At 47.7% G+C, this 21,598-nt stretch overlaps 1 protein-coding gene across 3 annotated transcripts; it reads left to right on the forward strand.

The window, feature by feature from the left end:
- The first annotated feature begins 563 nt into the window (after positions 1–563).
- Positions 564–21,396, forward strand: stoml1 (stomatin (EPB72)-like 1). Of its 3 annotated transcripts, none has more exons than XM_038784048.1 (7): positions 566–756; positions 7,220–7,326; positions 9,086–9,235; positions 12,814–13,017; positions 16,361–16,592; positions 17,406–17,600; positions 18,928–19,038. In XM_038784048.1, exons 1-7 carry the CDS (start codon positions 657–659, stop codon positions 18,939–18,941), a joined length of 1,002 nt encoding a protein of 333 aa, XP_038639976.1. In that variant the 5' UTR covers positions 566–656; the 3' UTR covers positions 18,942–19,038. The 3 variants fall into 3 exon arrangements, with proteins under 3 accessions (XP_038639975.1, XP_038639976.1, XP_038639974.1); XM_038784046.1 differs by having other exon boundaries at positions 568–756; positions 18,949–21,396; XM_038784047.1 differs by lacking the exon at positions 9,086–9,235 and having other exon boundaries at positions 564–756; positions 18,949–21,396.
- The last annotated feature ends 202 nt before the right edge of the window (positions 21,397–21,598 follow it).

The raw sequence follows: 21,598 nt of genomic DNA on the forward strand, positions 1-21,598 counted from the left end.
CGTTCCCATTAGCTGGTGGCATAGGAGGGACTAATTTAAAGTTTTGACAATAGATACGGGGAGGGTGAAGAACTTTGTTACTCAGAGTGGTAATGACTTTGTTGTCTATGATTTTGGTGGAAGTGGTGCTGAGCAATCATTTCAAAAGATAACTGGATAATTGTTTGCAGGAAATTAGGGATAGAGTGAATGAATGGGGCTGGCTAGTTTGCTCTGTGGATTGAATGGACAGAATGGCCTGTGCCTTCATGACTCTATGGAAAGGCTGAGAGAAGTATATTCAACAGTAACTTTTGAAAGTAAACTGGATGTACATTTGGAAATGAGGGGGAAATCCAGATTGTGGAAAGTGGGACTAAAGGGATGGTCCTTGCAAAGGGCCAGGCCAGGCAGAATGGGCCGAGTAGCCGCCTCCTGGGCCAGGTGGGAGAGTGGGAGGGTTTGATGAGTCCTCCCAGGCTCCAAGGGGCGCTCTCGGGTTCACAGCCCGGTCTTTCCTCTTGGCGCGCCCGGCGTCTCGTCGGCAGCGCGATGGTGACAGCGGCGGCGGAGGTCACAATGTGCGGCCGGGCCCCGAGCGGGGGAACCGGGGCCGAGAACCGGGGCCGGGGGGAGCGGGCACCGAGCGGGGGCAGCCGGCCGGGGGCCGCTGCAGGATGAGTTATCAGCCGGTCCCCAACAGCGAGGAAACCCCCCGAGCGGAACAACCCAGCGAGGAGCAGAGCGGCAGCCCGGCCCGCAGAGACCTCCGAACCGGTAAATACCCGGGGGGGGGTGATGAATGGGGAGTGATAGGGGGAAAGGGAGGTTGATAGGGGGGAAGGGGGTGATAGGGGGAAGAAGGGGGGGGGGGTGATAGGGGGAAGAAGGGGGGGGGGTGATAGGGGGAAGAAGGGGGGGTGATAGAGGGAAGAAGGGGGGGGGTGATAGAGGGAAGAAGGGGGGGGGGGTGATAGGGGGAAGAAGGGGGGGGGGTGATAGGGGGAAGAAGGGGGGGTGATAGGGGGAAGAAGGGGGGTGATAGGGGAAGAAGGGGGGGTGTGATAGGGGAAAGAAGGGGGGGGTGATAGGGGAAAGAAGGGGGGGGGGTGATAGGGGGAAGAAGGGGGGGGTGATAGGGGGAAGAAGGGGGGGGGGGTGATAGGGGGAAGAAGGGGGGGGGTGATAGGGGGGGGGGGTGATAGGGGGAAGAAGGGGGGGTGATAGGGGGAGGGGGGGGGTGATAGGGGGAAGAAGGGGGGGGTTGATAGGGGGGAAGGGTGATAGGGGAAGAAGGGGGGGTGATTAGGGGAAGGGGGGTGATAGGGGGAGAGGGGGGTGATTAGGGGAGGGGGTGATAGGGGGAGGGGGGTGATAGGGGAAGAAGGGGGGGTGATGGGGGGAAGGGGGTGAGAGGGGGAAGAAGGGGGGTGATATGGGGAGGGGGCTGATATGGGAGGGGGAAGGGGGGTGATATGGGGGAGGGGGAAGGGGGGTGATATGGGGAAGGGGGTGTGATATGGGGAAGTGGGCAGGGGGTACCGAGGGGGGAAGGGAGGGTGACGAGGGGGGAAGGGAGGGTGACGGGGGGGGGGGAGAAGGTGGAGGGTGACGGGGGGGGGGAGGGTGACGGGGGGGGGGAGAAGGGAGGGTGACGGGGGGGAGGGTGACGGGGGGGGGGGGAGAAGGGAGGGTGACGGGGGGGGGAGAAGGGAGGGTGACGGGGGGGGGGAGAAGGGAGGGTGACGGGGGGGGGGAGAAGGGAGGGTGACGGGGGGGGGAGAAGGGAGGGTGACGGGGGGGGGGGAGAAGGGAGGGTGACGGGGGGGGGGGGAGAAGTGAGGGTGACGGGGGGGAGAAGTGAGGGTGACGAGGGGGGGAGAAGGGAGGGTGACGAGGGGGGAACGGAGGGGGGAGAAGGGAGGGTGACGAGGGGGGGAGAAGGGAGGGTGACGAGGGGGGAACGGAGGGGGGAGAAGGGAGGGGGAAAGGGAGGGTGACGGGGGGAGGGAGGGGGGAGGGTGACGAGGGGGGGGGAGGGTGTCGGGTGATGGGGAGGGTGCAGGTGTGTTTGGAGGGAGGGTGTTGGGTGATTGAGGGGGCAGGGCGGTTTCTCTGGGGGTTGGGAGAGCGGAGAGGGACATTCATTGGATCTGAAGTTGGGGGTGATTGAGGGGTCGTGGGGAAGGACAGTGCAGTGGTTTTTGGAATCCGTGAGGGGGGTGGTGATCTAGGGATCAGGGGAGGTCAGGACTAGGGGTGGGACCCAGGGCTCTGGAGTCAGGAGACAGGGAATATTCAAGGTCCAGGATACCCGCGGTTTGCAATCTGAGGGTCCAGTGTTAAAGGAGAGGGGGAGTGTTTGGTGGTTCAGGTAACTGCATAGCAAAAGGAGCAATGACTGGAATATTCCTCATTTAATAATGAAGTGAAAATGCATGGTTTGTTATATATAAGAATTTATTATAAATATGAATCATTTTCCATAACTTTTTTTAAAATAAATTTAGATTACCCAATTATGTTTTCCAATTAAGGGGCAATTTAGCGTGGCCAATCCACCTACTCTGCACATTTTTGGGTTGTGGGGGCGAAACCCACGCAGACACGGGGAGAATGTGCAAACTCCACATGGACAGTGACCCAGAGCCGGGATCGAACCTGGGACCTCAGCGCTGTGAGGCGGTTGTGCTAACCACTAGGCCACCGTGCTGCCCCATTTTCCATAACTAAGACAGTTTAAAAACTGTATGTTTTTATAATTTTTTGATACATTGACTAGCTTTATAAAATTAAACGTCTGAACTGTTAACCAACAAGAGTTGGTGCTTTAAAAATCGGCTCCCCAGGTCTCCTATTGCAAGCAAGTACTGTGCCTGGGACATGACATCTTCGTCTAACTTTTCTTTTACTCAGATTCAGAATAGGTCAGAGAATGAACCAAACCACTTCTGTGTCATTTACTGAGGTTGTTTATATCTCAGAGTGTAAGATGCCGAAATTTGGCTTTGTTTATGAAGTTGAAATGAGTCATTGCTGTTCTTGATGGGTATCACTTGACTTCTACACCTGAGCCACATCACACACACCAAGGCGTGTGATCTTGTTTTTGCTTTCAGTCACAGCTACCATTGCCTAAATTTCCGCTCGGATTATTTACCTGTCTCTGTTGGTTTGTTCATTGCAAGGCGAGCTTAGTTCAATGGTGAAAAAGATTGGATTGGATTTGTTTATTGTCACGTGTACTGAGCAGCTCAACGGATCATTAAGTACATGGGAAGAAAAGGGAATAAAAGAAAATACATAATAGGGCAACACAAGGTATACAATGTAACCACATAAGCACCGGCATCGGATGAAGCACACGGTGTAGTGTTAATCAGGTCAGTCCATAAGAGGGTCATTTAGGAGTCTGGTAACAGTGGGGAAGAAGCTGTTTTTGAGTCTGTTCATGCGTGTCCTCAGACTTCTGTATCTCCTGCCCGATGGAAGAAGTTGGAAGACTGAGTAAGCCGGGTGGGAGGGGTCTTTGATTATGCTGCCCGCTTTCCCCAGGCAGCGGGAGGTGTAGATGGAGTCAATGGATGGGAGGCAGGTTCGTGTGATGGACTGGGCGGTCTTCACGACTCTGAAGTTTCTTGCGGTCCTGGGCCAAGCAGTTGCCATACCGGGTCATGATGCAGCCCGATAGGATGCTTTCTATGGTGCATCTGTAAAAGTTGGTAAGGGTTAATGTGGACATGCCAAATCTGCTTAGTTTCCTGAGGAAGTATAGGCGCTGTTGTGCTTTCTTGATGGTAGCGTCGACGTGGGTGGACCAGGACAGATTTTTGGAGATGTGCACCCCTAGGAATTGGAAACTGCACCTTGGCCCCGTTGATGCTGACAGGGTGTATACAGTACTTTACTTCCTGAAGTCAATGACCAGCTCTTTTGTTTTGCTGGCATTGAGGGAGAGATGGTTGTCGCTGCACCACTCCACTAGGTTCTCTATCTCCCTCCTGTATTCTGACTCATCGTTATTCGAGACCCGGCCCACTATGGTCGTATCGTCAGCAAATTTGAACCATATTTTGCCACGCTGTCGTATGTGTACAGGGAGTAGAGTAGGGGGGTAAGTACACAGCCTTGCGGGGCCCCGGTATTGAGGACTATTGTGGAGGAGGTGTTGTTCATTCTTACTGATTGTGGTCTATTGGTCAGAAAATCGAGGATCCAGTTGCAGAGTGGGGAGCCAAGTCCTAGGTTTGGAGCTTTGATATGAGCTTGGCTGGGATTATGGTGTTGAAGGCGGAGCTGTAGTCAGTAAATAGGAGTCTGATGTAGCAGTCCTTGTTGTCGAGTTGCTCTAGGGATGAATGTAGGGCCAGGGAAATAGCGTCTGCTGTGGTCTGGTTGCAACGGTATGCTCACCAGGCTAAATCGCTGGCTTTTAAAGCAGACCAAGCAGGCCAGCAGCACGGTTCGATTCCCGTACCAGCCTCCCCGGACAGGCGCCGGAATGTGGCGACTAGGGGCATTTCACAGTAACTTCATTGAAGCCTACTGGTGACAATAAGCGATTTTCATTTTCATTTCAATAGCAGTGGATCAAGGCATTCTGGGAGTATGGGGGTGATACGGTTCATGATCAACCTCTCGAAGCACTTCATTACGACTGAAGTCAGGGCCACCGGACGGTAGTCATTGAGGCACGTTGCCTGGTTCTTGTTTGGCACCGGTATGATGGTGGTCTTCTTGAAGCAGGTGGGGACCTCGGAGTAGAGTAGGGACAGGTTAAAGATGTCCGCGAACACCTCTGCCAGCTGGTCCGCGCAGTCTCTGAATGCACGACCAGGGATCCCGTCAGGGCCCGTCGCCTTCTGAGGGTTCACTTTCAGGAAGACTGATTTGACTTCGAAAGCTGTGATGGTGGGTATGGGTGAGTTATAGGTTGCTGGGGCACTCGACAGCGGATTGTTGGTTACCTGCTCGAACCGAGCATAGAATGCATTGAGTTCATCGGGGAGGGGTGCGCTGCTGCCGGAGATGCTGCTCGGCTTCGCTTTGTAGCCCATTATGTTGTTTAGTCCTTGCCACAATCGCCGAGAGTCTGTGACTCTAGCTTGGTTTGGTATTCTTCTTGGCATCTCTGATGGCTTTGCGGAGGTCGTACCTGGATTTCTTGTATAGGTCAGGGTCGTCTGACTTGAACACCTCAGATCTGTCCTTCAGTTGGGAGTCAATCTCGCGATTGAGCCATGGTTTCCGGTTGGGGAACATACGTACTGCTTGTCAAGTTGTCAAGTGGATTTCTCCAGTGCACAGTAAAGTCAAAGAGCCAGTATATTCATGATGGGCTGAACGGTCCCCTTTCTCTGCTGTATCACTGTATGAAGCCACAATTCCAACATGCATTACAAGCTCTTCGGTAGGAACCCCCCCCCCCTAGTATTTTTGCTGCACCTCAACCTCCCACCTCTGTTATAACACCATCAACAGAACCTTCTATTCCTCTTCTCATGTATTTGCCTAGCCTTCCCTTAAAGCTGTTCTTGTAGCAGCAAGTTACACACATCTACCACTTTTTGGGTGAAGACCTCTGATATATTCAAATGTTCATGACTTGTCTGAAACATTAACAAAGACCAATACAGCACAGGAACAGGACCTTCAGCCCTCCCAAACCTGTGCCGATCACGTGCCCTATCTAGACCGTATCCTTCTATACCCTATCTGTTTATGTGCCTATCCAGATAAATCTTAACGGTCGCTAATGTATCTGTCTCAGTGCATTCCAGGCCACCACCACTCTCTGTGGGGGGGGGGAAAACTTCCCCAGCGCATCTCCACTGAACCTACCCCACTCACCTTGAACTTGTGCCCCCTTGTAATTGTCGTTTCCGCCTTGGGAAAATGCCTCCAACTATTCGCCCTATCTATACCCCGTCTCTCTAGTGAGAACAATCCCAGTTTATTCAATCTCTCATAGCTAACTGTGACTGTTAATCCATTTACATTAACATAAATAGCAGATAGTTGCTATCCCACAATTCAATTTCAATGCTGTAGTGGATTTGGCATTTGGCGCTGGTAATAAATGTTAATCAATAACACTCTTGCTTTCATCCCAACAATCTACCTGTGCTTAATGCAAGAATCACATCCTAGTGACAAATCCATGCCTCCATTTGAGCTGAAAGCTGACATAATAAATAGAGGAAAAAAAAGCCTTGCATTTAATAATACCTTTCATGACCATTGAGCATCCCATTGCTACTTTGCAGCCAATGATGTATTATAGATGTCTGGCTGGTATTGCAGTAAAGGAAGCCAGTTTGCACATTGAGCTCCCATGAGCGGCAAATAGTCTCATTTTGTATGTTGATTGAGGGGCAAATATTGGCAAGGACACTGGGGTGAACTTTCTCAACTCTTAAAAATAGTGCTGTGGGATCTTTTCCATACACCTGAAAGGAGACTAGACCTTGGTTTAACACCTCACCCACAAGCTCCAACACCGCAGCGCTTCCTCGGTACTGCACTGAAGTGTCAGCCTTGATTTGTGTGCTCAAATCCTGGGGTGAGACTTGAACCCACAGCCTTATGCCTCACAGGTATCTATCGAGCCACAGCTGACACAACATCTTAGGGTGGTGTTGGTCCAGTGCAAGCAATGCACCCTTTTACTGCTGGGGTAGACAACAGAAGAAATATATGGTTCATCTAGCGTACAGATCAGCTTTTTCCCCTAATACTGTAGCCACAAATCCGCCTTTCAACAACAAAATGTAGCTCAGGCTAAGATGGACTAAGTAATTTATTGCCAAACGTATGATTATAGGGAAGCAATAATAATCAAGTTTTAAACAATCCTCAATTATCACCATTATTTTAAAACCCCTTTTCTTAAACCAAACATTATATTTTTGTTAGGCGTGGTATCAAGGGATACCGAACAAAAGGCAGGAAAGTGACATTGAGGTACAGATCAGCCATGATCTAATTGAACAAGAACAGACTGAAGGGGCTGAAAGTCCTATGTTAATGAACGAGATAATTCCAGTAATCGGAGTAAGCACCCTAACTTTACAGTCAAGTTCTTCAAACGATGTGTCTGGTCATGATGCAACAGATCACAATTTATGTGTGTCCTAAAAGTTTGCAAAAAAAAAAAGATTGCTGTCTATTTTACCCTGATCGATCAGTCTAAATCTGCTCTCCTTATTTTAAAAAAAAATTATTGTCTTTCATCTTTCAGACAATACTCGGGGTTGCCCAGAGTTGATATGCAACTGGATTCTGATTGTCCTTGTTTCTCTGTTGGTGGTCTTCACTTTTCCAATCACAGGATGGTTTGTTCTAAAGGTATGGAATGCACAATGCCAAATCTAATCTGTACTTTTTCCTATGGTGGCCCCTTCTGTCGCAGAATTAAAAGTGTAGGAAGCCCTAGGTTACCTGTCGGCGTTGAATTGCTTGATCGAATGTGAGCTCAGTTCGGAAAAAAATTAATTAGAGTGCCTGCTCATTCTGGAAATGTTTGTTGTCACGAAATAAGAATACCATCAGGTTTGTCCGTGGTACTGGAATCCTCATTATAGCAGAGAAGTGTAGTTTTAAAGTAAAATTGGAAAATAGCGAACGTGATATCGCCTTGTATCTCTCCCCATGCATCAAATAATTAGTAACTCTAATAGAATATTATCAAGGGGGATTGAATACAAGAGTTGAGAAAGTTGTGCTTCAGTTATACAGGGCATTGGTGAGACAACTGTACTATGTGCAGTACTGGTCACCTTATTTAAGGAGGGATAAGAAAGCGTTGGAAGCAGTTCAGAGGGGATTTACGAGACTAATACATGGAATGGGTGGGTGGCCTTATGAGTCAAGGTTGGACAGGCTAGGCTTCTATCCACTGGAGTTCAGAAAACGCTTGATTGAAACATAACATTCTGAGAGGACCTGACAAAGTGAATGTGGAAAGGATGTTTCCTCGTGTGGGGGAAATCTAGAAAGAGAGGTCAGTGTTTAAAAATAATGGTGGCTCGTTTAAGACAGAGATTGGAATGCTGGTTAGCACTGTTGCCTTCCATTGCCAGGGGTCCAGGTTCAATTTTGGCCTTGGGTGACTGACTGTGGAGTTTTCACTTGCCTGTCTGCGTGGGTTTCCTCCCACAGTCCAAAGATGTGCAGGTTGGATGGCTTGGCCGTGAACAGTAAGTCAAGGTTGCAGGAATAGAGTGGGACCTCGGTAGGGTGCTCTTTCAGAGGATCAGTGCAGACCCATAGGGCCGAATGGCCCCTTTGTGCACTGTAGGGATTGTGTGGATCTTATTGAATCAGAGTAAACCCGAAGAGTTGAGTGGCCCACTCCTCCTTATTCATACTTTTATATTTATACAAACACTGTGTAATGGGAGCAGTAATGATCCCACAAACAAAAACCAAACTGAGACCAGAAAACATTGTTAGTTGAGGGAGGAATATTAGCCAAGCCTCCAATGGAACTCCCTACTCTTCATTAGTGATATGGGATCGTTTAACTTTGACCACAACCATTGAGTTAGGAAAGAAGAGCCTTAGCTTAACGTGTTATCTGAATAGCAATGCAGCACTTGCTCAGTGCTGCAACTGGCGGGCCAGCCGAGAATGTGTGTTCGAGTGCTGGAATGAGGCCTGAATCAGAATATGGCGACTGGTAGAACACTGAGCGAAACTAACACTCAAAAGATTGGGAAGGTTAATCTTCCTGCATTTGCTGCTTCCACCCCGCCTGCGCTCCGGACAGTTTCCCTGCCCTCCAATATCCCACCCAGCCATATTTTCAGGAACTTGAACAACGGCAGGAAATCTGGTGGCTGTTTTCACGGCATTAGTTTACAGCGATTTTCGTTGTCATCGATGCATCAAAATCCTACTTTGATACTCCAAGGACTCATCCTGGCGTTTTGAGGATTGCATCCTATGGCACTGCCCCGTTTTCCTGCAGTAAATAACAAGCCGCTCACCTGGGCTGCAGCTGAGGAGCAGCTTAGGCTGAGCCGTTGAGTTGCTGGGCCTTTGTGCTGTGGGATGGAGGGGACTGGTGCTCACTAACACTCACTGTTTCTGTTTGCAACTGCAGTCGGTGCCAAAGTACGAGCGATTTGTCGTGTTCCGCTTAGGAAGGATCATTGGCACCAAAGGCCCTGGAACAATCCTCTTGTTGCCTTTTGTTGACCAGTGGCAGAAGGTTGACCTCCGAAGTAAAGCTTTCACCATCACACCGTTTGAGGTACGTGACCTTTTCAGCCCTGATTTCTAGACGGTAAATCTGAGGCATTTAAATTACCGTTGGTGGCCTTCGCAAACCAAATGGCAAAAAATTGCTTCTGCCGGGAGGGGGGCCGGAGCCACCGATGATGCTGGAACGAAGCTTCAGGTGATGTCCACGGCCGTTATTTGTCCTCCGGCAAAGAACAGCAGCTTGAGGAGCTTAAAACGTTCTTCAAAGTGTGGAATTCAGGCCACTGCCTTTGCCTCCAGGGTCTTAAATTGTTTTCCTTTTCCACATGTGTGGAAAAGTTCTCTTTATTTTCTGTTTGTTTTCTTGACACTGTGGATTAACTCGTTATGGTCCTGGCCTTTGGTGACTTTGCTGCCTTATGCTCTTTTCCTGTTTCTGCTGAGATCTGAACGTCTGTAGGCCCCGGGTTTGACCGCCGATGGCGTCCCTGGTAAACAGACCATGAGAATGTCGATCTCGGTGCAGTGCGACATACCTGCGCTAAGTTCGTAATTTGTCAGATGTCGCTAGACCCAAATAGATTAGTGTCCCACCTATGTGTGATATTGAAAGGTGCCTGGCTCCTGTGGCAGTAAAGAAGCAGGCATCAGGGCCTTCTGCGAGTAGAGCTTAAAGTAGACATACTTTTTGTTTTCTGGAAGGATAATGTGCAGTTAATTACGTGGGACCCAGTTCAGATAGATTTCATAGAATTTACAGTGCAGAAGGAGGCCATTGGGCCCATCGAGTCTGCACCGGCCCTTGGAAAGAGCATCCTACCCAAGCCCACACCCCCACCCTATCCCCATAACCAAGTAACCCCATCCAACACTAAGGGCAATCTTGGACACTAAGGGCAATTTATCATGGCCAATCCACCTAACTGCACATCTTTGGACTGTGGGAGGAAACCGGAGCACCCGGAGGAAACCCACGCAGACACGGGGGAGAACGTGCAGACTCCGCACAGACAGTGACCCAGGCCGGCAATTGAACCTGGGACCCTGGAGCTGTGAAGCAATTGTGCTAACCACTATGCTACCATACAAACAAGTAGCCTAGTGTGAGTTAAGCACCCAAACGGCAGTCAGATTTAAGTTGTTGTGGCCCCAGTGTACAGCGACGTCTAAACGCCAGACAGAATCCTGGGAATAACTCCCAATCGCAGTTCATCTTTTTTTTTCCTTTCAACTGCAACCCCCTACTCCAATTTCCCCCCTCTCCTGGCAGCATTGACTCACTCGCGTGGGAGCACAGTTCCACGGGAGCCTGGAGTGACCAGCACATTTTCCATGGTATTGCTCATGGCAAGTCAGAGGATATCCTGTTTTAAAGGAGTGGAGCGTTATACCAGCTTACTGACCGTGTTGAGAATGGCAGAGAATGCTGGAAAACCTCAGCAGCCCTGGCAGAACCTATAGGTGGAGAAAACAATTAACGTTTAGAGCCTGTTTGACTGTTGGGAGTTTTGCTTATTTTAATGTTAAGAATGCCGTCTTTTACCATTTGATCTGTCCCTTTAAGGTGGTGAGGTTTAGTTCCTTGAGATTAATTGCAGTTCCTGAGCTCAATTACAGATTCTTTTTAGATTGGTAACTGCTTGTAAATCCTTCCCACCGTCTAAAAACACTACAATAAAATGTCTCGGTTTTTGATGTGCGTGGCCTGGAATTTTGTGTTTGAGGCATATTGTGACTCCTGAAGAGGTGGATATTGCCAGAGAATACATTGTTTTATATGAAAAGGCACATTATAACACCCAAAAATCAGCATTGTTCTTCTGTCAAACTGTAGGTGGCCTCCACCATCTAATTGCTGTTAAGTGGTTTAATTTGTTTATTGTCACGTGTACCGAGGTACAGTGAAAAGAACTGTTCTGCGTACAGTTCAGACAGATAATTCCGTACAGAAAAAGAAAATACATAATAGGGCAAACATAAAATACACAATGTAAATACAGAGACACAGGCATCGGGTGAAGCATCGGGTGGAGTGTATTACTACTCAGTAGAGAAGATGGGTGAAGAGATCAGATCAGTCTATAAGAGGGTCGTTTAGGAGCCTGGTAACAGATAAAATAGTGTGAATATAATAACAACAAAAGCAGGAGCCGGAGGAGACCACAGAGCCTGTCAAGCCAGCACCACCATCCAATACAACCATCCCTTCAATCTCAACTTCACTTTTCTGTCCAATCTCCATTAAACCCTTGATTATCATAGAGTCCAAAAATCTATCTTGAATATACTCTTTTTTTTTAATTTTAAATTTAGAGTACCCAATTCATTTTTTCCAAATTGAGGGGCAATTTAGCGTGTCCAATCCACCTACCCTGCACATCTTTGGGTTGTGGGGGCGAAACCCACGCAGACGCAGGGAGAATGTGCAAACTCCACACGGACAGTGACCCAGAGCCAGGATAGAAACTGGGTCCTCGGCGCCGTGAGTCAGCAGAGCTAACCCACTGCGCCACCGTGCTGCCCTCACCTTGAATATACTCAACGATTAAACATCCTCAGAGGTGGAGAATTCCAAACATTCACAAGCCTCCGAAGAATTTCGCCTTATCCCAGTCTGAAATGGTCGACCGCTTACCCTGTGACCATGACTCCCCCGTCCTAGACTATCCAGCCAGGGGGAAAGCAGCCTTTCACCATCTACCCTGTCAGGACGTTCTGAGAATTTTACAACTTTCAGTGTTCACATTTCAATGCATTTTATTGTAAACTGTGAGGCTGAGGACCGGGTGCTGGTCAGTGGAATTAAGAAGAGAAGTTAGCTTCCTCTTTTTTTTTGGGCTGGTGAATACAGGATGGGGCGAATGGTGATTTTCTGCGCGCGCACCCCCCCCCCCCCCGCAATATTTCTATGGTAGTCGCCCCATATTCTCCTAAATTCCAGAGATTGTGGGCCCATCCTATTCAATCTGTGGCTGAGTTCGTCCAGAGATCAATCAAAACACCGCGAGTTCCTTGATTTCCTGATACTTCTCTTTCAATTGTCCCAGGTTCGATCCTGGCTCTGGGTCACTGTGCGTTTGCACGTTCTCCCCGTGTTTGCGTGGGTTTCGCCCCCACAACCCAAAGATGTGCAGGGTAGGTGGATTGGCCACGCTAAATTGCCCCTCAATTGGAAAAAATGAATTGGGTACTCTAAATCTCTTTCAATTGTGACATGGAATGTTGAGTGCGCCATTTTGAAGTGTAGCAGAGATGTGTACCAGGATAAAATTGTTTACCAGGCGCACCTTTTTTTTAGTAATCAATATATTTGAAATATGGGATTCTAATTTTTTTTCTTATCACTCCCATTATTAAGAGACACAAATGTCTAATGTCACAGTACAGCTCAGTCTTACAATACCAGGTTAAAGTCCAACAGATTTGTTTCGAATCACTAGCTTTCGGAGCACTGCTCAGGTGAGGAAGGAGCAGTGCTCCGAAAGCTAGTGATTCAGAAAAAACCTGTTGGACTTTAACTTGGTGTTGTAAGACCCCTTACTGTGCCCATCCCAGTCCAACACCGGCATCACCACATCACAGTACAGCTCGGGGAAGGAAGAGTAAACTTTTATTTCTTTCACACAGGCACTAAGTAAAGATGGGGCTGTGATCGTTATGGGTGCAGAGGTCCACCACCACATCTGGAATCCAGTCCTCTCTGTGGCAGCAGTGGAGGATATCGACAGCGCCACGTCATTCACTACCCAGAAAGCGATGGTACACATGCTGCATAAGAGATCGCTGGCAAAAATCCAGGCAGACAAGAGTAAAATCGGGGAGCATCTAGTGGTGAGTATGATGTCTCTTTTTATTTTGGCTGTTGTGTCAAACGCTGATAATGGGGCTGTAAATGTTGCGGCCCAGCAGCCTCGCAGCCCATTGTATCACAGCGCCTCCTGCTGTTAGAATTGCACTGCTAAATTGTGACCTCGGTGCCTGTGAAAACAACAGCTGCTAGTGGCGGGGCAATGCAAGTCATAGAACAGCACAGTACAGGCCCTTCAGCCCATGATGTTGTGCCAACCATTTATCCTAATCTAAGATCAACCTAACCTACACCCCTTCAATTTACTGCTGTCCATGTGCCTGTCCAAGAGTCGCTTAAATGTCCCTAATGACTCTGACTCCACACAACCACCACTCTCTGTAAAGAACCGACCTCTGACATCTCCCCTATCCTTCCTCCAATCACCTTAAAATTATGTCCCCTCATGACAGCCATTTCCACCCTGGGGAAAAGTCTCTGGCTATCCTCTCTATCCATGCCTCTCATCACCTTGTACACCTCTATCAAGTCACCTCTCTGCCTTCTTCGCTCCAGTGAGAAAAGCCCGAGCTCCCTCAACCTTTCTTCATAAGATATGCCCTCCAGTCCAGACAGCATCTTGGTAAATCTCTGTACCCTCTCCAAAGCATCCACATCCTTCCTATAATGTGGTGACCAGAACTGGACACAATATTCCAAGTGTTGGCTAACTGGGATTTTATAAAGCTGCAGCAAAACCTCACGGCTCTTAAACTCAATCTCCCTGTTAATGAAAGCCAACACACCCTACGCCTTCTTAACAACACTATCAACCTGGGTGGCAACTTTGAGGGATCTATGTACGTGGACCCCAAGATCCCTCTGTTCCTGCACACTTCCAAGAATCCTTCCTTTAACCCTGTATTCAGCATTCAAATTCGAACTTTCAAAATGAATCACTTCACATTTATCAAGGCTGAACTCCATCTGCCACTTCTCAGCCCAGCTCTGCATCCTGTCCTGTCGAAACCTGCAACAACCCTCAACACTATCCACAACTCCACCAACCTTTGTGTCATCGGCAAACTTACTAACCCACACTTGCACTTCCTCATCCAAGTCATTTATAAAAACCACAAAGAGCAAAAGTCCCAGAACAGATCCTTGCGGGACACCACTGGTCACCGACCTCCAGGCGGAATACTTTCCATCCACTACCACTCGCTGTCTATTTTTGGCCAGCCAATTCTGTACCCAAATTTCTCTAACTTTCTGAATGAGCCTACCATGGGGAACCTTATCAAATGCCTTACTGAAATCCATATACACCACATCCACTTCCCGACCTTCATCAATGTGTCTCGTCACATCCTCAAAGAATTCAATGAGGCTTGTGAGACATAATCTGCCCCTCTCAAAGCCACGCTGACTATCTTTAATCAAACTATGTTTTTCAAAATAATCCTTTCCAATATTTTGCTCACCACAGACGTAAGACTGATGGGTCTGTAATTCCCAGGGATTTCCCTATTCCCTTTCTTGCATAGGGGAACAACATTCGCCTCCCTCCAGTAATCCGGTACTATTCCAGTGGAGAGTGAGGACGCAAAGATCAAAGCCAATGGCGCAGAAATCTCCTCCCTCGCTTCCCGTAGTAACCTTGGGTATATCCCGTCAGGCCCAGGGGACTTGTCTATCCTGATGCTTTTCAACATTTCCAGCACATCCTCCTTCTTAATATCAACCTGTTCGAGTCTATTAACCTGGTTCGCACTGTTCTCATGAGCAACAAGGTCCCTCTCTCTAGTGAATACTGAAGCAAAATATTCATTCAGGGCCTCCCCCCCATCTCCTCAGACAGAAACAAGTTCCCTCCACTATCCCTGATCGGCCCTACTCTCACTCTGATCATCCTCTTATTTCTCACTTAAGTGTAGAACGCCTTGGGGTTTTCCCTAATCCTTCCTGCCAGGGCTTTTTCATGCCCGCTTCTAGCTCTCCTCAGTCCATTTTTGAGTTCCTTCCTGGCTACCTTGTAACCCTCTAGAGCCAAGTCAGATCCTTGCTTCCTCAACCTTGCGTAAGCTTCCTTCTTCCTCTTGACCAGAAGCTCCACTTCTCTTGTCATCCAAAGTTCCTTCACCTTATCATTCCTTCCTCATCTCAGTGGGACAAAACTATTCAGCACTCGTAGCAAGTGCTCCTTAAACAACTCTCACATTACTGTTGTGCATTTCCCCAAGAACAATTGTTCCCACTTTATGCTCCTCAGCTTTTGTCTAATAGCAGTATAATTTCCCCTCCCCCAATTACATACCTTCCAATCCTGTCTGTTCCTATCCCGCTCCATGACTATGGTAAAGGTCAAGGAGTTGTGGTCACTGTCACCGAAATGCTCTCCCATCGAGTCATCTGACACCTGGCCTGGTTCGTTGCCGAACACCAAGTCCAATATGGCCTCCCCCCTAGTCGGCCTATCTACATATTGAGTCAGAAATCCTTCCTGTACACACCTGACAAAATCTGCTCCATCCAAACCATTTGCACTAAGGAGGTTACAGTCAATATTAGGGAAGTTGAAGTCACCCATGACAACAACTCTGTTACTTCTGCACTTTTCCAAGATCTGCCGCCCAATCTGTTCCTCTATCTCTCTGCTATTGGGGGGTCTGTAGAAAACTCCCAATAAAGTGATTGCTCCTTTCTTGTTTCTGACTTCCGCCCATACCGACTCAATAGACAAACCCTCCTCAACTACCTCCTTTTCTGCAGCTGTGGTGCACTCCCTAATTAACAGTGCCACTCCCCCTTCTCTTTTACCTCCCTCCCTATTCTTCTGAAAACATCTAAACCCCGGAACATCTAACAACCATTCCTGCCCCTGTGAAATCCATGTCTCCGTAATGACCACAACATCATAGTTCCAAGTACTGATCCATGCTCCTTAAGTTCATCTCCGTTATTCCTGACCCTCCCTGCATTGAAACAGACACACTTTAACCCATTCCACTGAGTGCAACTTTTGCCCTATCAACTGTCTATCCTCCCTCCCAGACTTGCTGCATACTATGTTGTCTCTACCCACCCTTTTAGTCAGTGAGCTCCAGGGATGTCTGATTTGGAGGAGCGTGGCGGCCCTGGTGGGTTGTCGGGCTGGGGGAGATTACAGAGGTAGGGAATGCCAGCTTTCGGGTAAAGAGCCGGGTGAGCCATCGCCTAACACTGGGTGTCCAGGGAATGTTGCTGTCGCTGAGGCAACAGAAGATGGGGAGCGCAGGAAAGGCAACTTAAAACAGACGAGTGTGTTTACTTTAAGAGTCTAAATCATGAGCACACGGTCTTGAAAGCCGCAAGTTCATTTTGCTGTGACTGATTTTCCCATTGCAGGTTGAGGTTAACCACAAGACCAAACGCTGGGGTCTGGAGGTACAGCGGGTTGACCTGATTTTGCACCGGGTGTTAAAGCAACCGGAAAACATTCTCCACGACGTGGAACCTCCTCCCGGAACTCGATTAAACAAGCTTCCTGCCCCTTTACGCAAGTTAGCTGCACAAATTCTGCAAAACAGAAGCCCTCCGCAATTGGAACAGCCTTCGTTACATTCCAGTGAAAGTGAAGGTGAGCCCTTGCACAGCACCTTCAGTGGAGCAAAAATTCACAGGAGTGTTAATAGACAAAAACGTGACTACTCGCCTCACAAAGAAATATTGGGGCAGGTGACCGACAGCAGAGATTGGTTTTAAGAAGTGACTAAAGGAGGAGAAAGAGGGTGAGAGTTTGAGGGAGGGAGTCCTAGAGCTTGGGGCTTAAACATCTGAAAGTGAAGATCCAAGAAAATCGAGGATGCACAAAAGGTGGAGGATGCAGAGGCCTTGGACGGGTCTAGAGCTGGAGGAGGCTAAAAAGTAAGGGCGGTGGAGGAAGGGCCAAGGGGTGAATTGAATATGAGGATGAGAATTTTTAAGTTTGAGGCATTGCTGGACTAAAAGCTTATCATAGAATCCCTGCAGTGCAGAAGGAGGCCATTCGGCCCATAGAGTCAGCACTGCCCTTCTGAAAGAGTATCCCATCTAGGCTCTTACCCTATCCCTGTAGCCCTACCTAAAGACAATTTAGCATAGCCAATCCACACCATTGGACTGTGGGAGGAAACCGGAGCACCCAGAGGAAACCCACGCAGACCCGGGAAGAATGTGCAAACTCCTCACAGACCCGGGTCCCTGACGCTATGAGACAGCTGTGCTAACCACTGTGCCTGTGTGCCGCCTTCTGTAGATCAATGAGCACAGGGGCGACATGGGTGAACAGGACTTGCGTGTGGGCAGAAGAGTTTTGGATGAGCTCACTTGGGGAAGATGGAAAATCTGTAAATTGAATTCTCCCTTAACCAGACAAGCAATCTCTCTGAAGTGCTGTTTGACTTTCTTATAGCCAATGTCCACACCTCATCTGAAGAATCTGCGTCTGAAGAAGCCGAGAGCGACCTTATCAATCCGGACTGGATACTTTCTAAAGTGAAGGTGTTCCTTTCGGAAGACCTTGTGAGACAGATTGGTGCCTGTTACCTTTTCACTGTGAACCAAAAGGATGGAACTCAGAATTTATATTATCTGGACCTCAGCAAAGGTGAGCCAAATGTTTCTCCATTTGTATTGTGTAATGCAGCTTTGTATAAAGGTAATGGTGAACTTGTTTTTCATTGAAAGGAAAAGATTGTATTTTCGTGCACTATTTTGAAGAGTGTAATTGACTCACTTGTTGGAACGCAACTAGTGTTAAATTGATAATGAGTCACTTAAGCTAAATTCTGCAGCAGTGCTAACCACTGTGCCATTGTGCCTTTTTTGAATTAAAAACATTGGGGCAATAGTTCCCTGCTGCACTCTCCTTGCCAAGGCCTAGACCAATCAACGTGGTCTTGCCAACCAATCGGCATTGGCTTGCCAACCAATCAGCAATTCACATTGCAGCTTGGTAGTTTGCAACATGAGCGTTGCTGAAAAAAGAGACACTCAATCGAAGCTTTTCTCTTGCACATATCAGGACGGATGTGGATCGCATCAAACAGCACATCCTTTTGGTTGTCACAATAAGCAGAGTACTGACCTTGCTGATCCAGCCTGCGCTTGCAAAATTCAGGACATAACGTTAGGTTCAATTCGACAGTTAGACAGAGCATGCTGAACAATCCCAAGTGTTACACTAACAAGCAATTTTAGATCCTCAGTCTGGCTGGCAATGTGGTTCATTTACATGTGCTAAAAGCTACATGCATTTTCATATGGAGGGACCTGTTTGCTGCAGGCAAAAGGACCATGCCCAGGCATTGTGCCTTTTTTTGAATTAAAAACATTGGGCAATAGTTCCTTGCTGCACTCTCCACGGCAACGCCTGAACCAATCAAAGTGAGCTTGCATTGACTTGTCAACCAATCAGCATCCTTTTGCTTGTCTCTGTTGCCCTCTTTGAAATTTGGCATTCTTTCATCTGTCCTGATTGGTCCCAAGATGAAAAGCTGAGACCGCATGTCTCTTAAGAATTTCATGCTGAATTTTTAGGATACAATTTTAAGGACCATAGCGGTTCAAGAAGACCCACGATTAACACCGCCATCAGCGTCCGAGTTCAGCGAGGGATTCAGCAAAAAGTGGGGCCTTTGCTAGATTAGTCAGACCAGTAAGTCAACATGAAAACCAATTAAGGAAAAAATACAGACAGCAACATGAAGTTAAAAATATACTTTTGTAAGATAATTAGATTTTAGAAAAATCCAACAACGGCGTGCTTGAAGGTTGAGTAAGATATCCTTTGAAGGTTGGGGCTCAGACAGTCTGCTCTTTATATATGTGACCGGAGAGTGCTTAATGCTATAAATTGTCCAGCGCTTATATTCTCTAATCAAAAATAATCTTAACAAAACGAGATGTTGAGATTCGTTTGTGGCCATCTACAGCCATCTCTCATTAACTTTCAGAATCTGGCATGGCGGGCTATGGGATGCCGGAAGGAGATCCCGATGTCACCCTGGAAGTGACAGAAGACACCATGCAGTCCTTGTTCTCGGGGGTCTTGAAACCCTTTTCTGCCTACATGAGTGGACGGATCCGGGTACAGGGCGACTTGAAACTCGCGATGAAGCTGGAAGATCTCATCAAGAAACTGAATCGATGATGCAGCAGAAACGTGACCACACGCCCGCCTCGGACACTGACTTCTGAGTTTCACATCTTGTATTTATTATTCCTGTTATTTTCTCAAAGGTGCTGTAGTAACATATTGTTTATAGTTATTAATGGATTAATAATGCATTACGGTTGGGGGGGGGGGGGGGGGGGGGAATAATAAACTTGTAATACTAGATCACATTACTGTCCAACTCTGTGGTACTTGGCTCCAAGAAGCTTTTACTATTCTCTCTTCTGTATTTCCCCTGTGTTTTTCCGTGGTTAGTGATTATGCATTGCTGAAGGAGAGTGTTCGAGGCAGATTCATTGGTAACTTTCAAAGGAATTGGCTCTGCACTCAGGAGATTTGCAGGGGGTGTGTGGGACCAATTGCATAGGTCTCGCAAAGAGCTGGCACTGGCACGATGGGCCGAATGGCCACTTCCTGTACCGTATGATGCTGTCATCCCAGCTCTTACAGGTGTGTTGACTGTGCTCAGTAATTTAGGGCGGATCCCCCCCCCCCTCCCAAATGGCATGTTCGGTGGTGGTGGCCTCACATTGGCTGGGGCGGGGGGGGGGGTTCTTCCCACTCCCACCATTGTCAGCAGGGTTTTCTATTCTTTGCACCCTCCGCTGCCAGGGGACCTGCCAAGGTCGGGGGCTGCCATCGGCTGGGCTGGAAGATCCCGCTGATGGCAACGGCTGTAAAATCCCGTCCCTGGTAAAGTCGGAAAAAGAATCAATTCAATCTTAATTAACAAATGGCTGGCAGCTGGTTGAGTGGGATGTTTAATTCCAGAGCCAACTTCCACTCAGAGTAGTCAAGTGACGAGTCATTGCTTCTGGGAAATATCCTCTCTACATTTCTGGTTAATGTGGACATCCTCCAGTTACTCCCGATTTAAAGTATCTGCAGAGTATCTGTTGACCGTTACAGCTCAATGTTCCTTCCCTTTGAATTCCCCTCATTTTGCAGCTCGGCTGCCTTCTCTCCCTCCCAGATACCTGGGTGTAAATCTCTCGTTTCTTCCACAGAGCCCTCTCGGTCTCCAGCATACTTTAGCGAAACGAGTGCACTTCAATCTGGAATTGAATTGGATCTTCTAAGGCATTGATGCATTGATTGGTCAAAAGAAATGTGACAATTGTGTGAATACCGTTTTAATTCCTTTGTAGCAAAGCTGAGCGAGGGAGGTTCATTAAGAGACAGTTAGATAGGTACCTGACCTGAAATGCCTGGTGTCTTTTGTTATTTTTTTAATCCTCCTGAATAGTGAGTGGCAGGTTTAAAACAGTGATTCTGTACAATGTGGAACTTCGATGCATATATGTTTTTGGCAATTTGCAGTTGACCTATGCATACAGGCGTACTCTGTGACGAGCTATCTTTTTTTGTCATTACATACATTATACTGCCCCAGGATGTTTAACGATTTTTAGGTTGAAATTCCTCCCGCTTCTCTTTTAAGAGTTTTAATCCAACGGTAAACTCTGCTGATGAAGTTCTGCATACTTTGGGTGTCATTTGAGACCCATTGTGATGTGGGCCTATAATTCTAATCCCTGGTTAAAGCAGCTGGTTGCAGCTCCTCCGCCCCATCTCTTTCTTCCTCCACATTTGCGCAATCCGAATGTGTTCAAGAAGACCAGCCTGAGCATGCGAGGGTGCAGTTGTGAAGCGGTCTGCTAGCTGGGAAAGTGCCCTTGGCCTGCCTCAAATTTGAATGCCCCGGATGAGATGGCAGGACAGCTTTTAGTCCCTTTATTTTTTAAAAAGTACAGGTGAAATCTTTTTATTTGAATATTTGTCGAATTTGCGATTCTGTTACCAACAGTGGAGGGTAACCTCCACCTAAAACAGATGATCTGGTCCTTGCTGTTTGTGACAGCGACTATGCTCCAAAAAATAGTCCACTGGCTGTAAAAGTGCGTTGGGATGATTGGAGGCCATTAAAGTCACTATATAAATGCAAGGGTCTCTTTTAATGCAGACTTCTTGAAGGTGAGCTCCAAGAAGCTTCAGATTGATGTGGGCACACTCGACAGCTGTTCCCATTTTTTTAACCAAACCAGAATCCGTTTCCAATTGGAGCAACGGGAAGATGGGAGTGCAATTTTGATTGTGCTTCTTGTAAAAATGTAATCACGGCTAAGGAGGAATTGTGATTTGTTTCTGTCTTGATTTGCAGCAATTTGAAGCTCCAAGTTAGAAAATTTCTGTACTGAGATCAAAATAAATTGTCTCACTGTTTGTATTTAGGAGTCTTGTGTTATAATTAATTCCTTACTTGTAGTCTGTAGGAATCGCCCTGCAGTATCCTCTATATTATACCCCATTTTCTACAATTGGCTTCACTGTCCTTCAAAGGTTTTTCTAATTTATTATTTCATGGGGATGTGGGTGTGCCAGCATTTATTGCCCATTCCTACTTGCCCTGAATCGAGTGGCTTGCTCGG

This window comes from Scyliorhinus canicula, chromosome 24, assembly GCF_902713615.1.
Source record: "Scyliorhinus canicula chromosome 24, sScyCan1.1, whole genome shotgun sequence".
NCBI classification, from domain to species: Eukaryota; Metazoa; Chordata; class Chondrichthyes; order Carcharhiniformes; family Scyliorhinidae; genus Scyliorhinus; species Scyliorhinus canicula.

What these genes read in the sequence shown, in the direction of transcription:
- stoml1 (XM_038784046.1), top strand. Translation starts at nt 657, where the DNA reads ATGAGTTATCAGCCGGTCCCCAACAGCGAGGAAACCCCCCGAGCGGAA. An exon ending in TCACCATCACACCGTTTGAG is followed by an intron (nt 9,236 to 12,813) that starts GTACGTGACCTT and finishes TCTTTCACACAG; the next exon opens with GCACTAAGTAAAGATGGGGC. An exon ending in ACATTCCAGTGAAAGTGAAG is followed by an intron (nt 16,593 to 17,405) that starts GTGAGCCCTTGC and finishes ACTTTCTTATAG; the next exon opens with CCAATGTCCACACCTCATCT.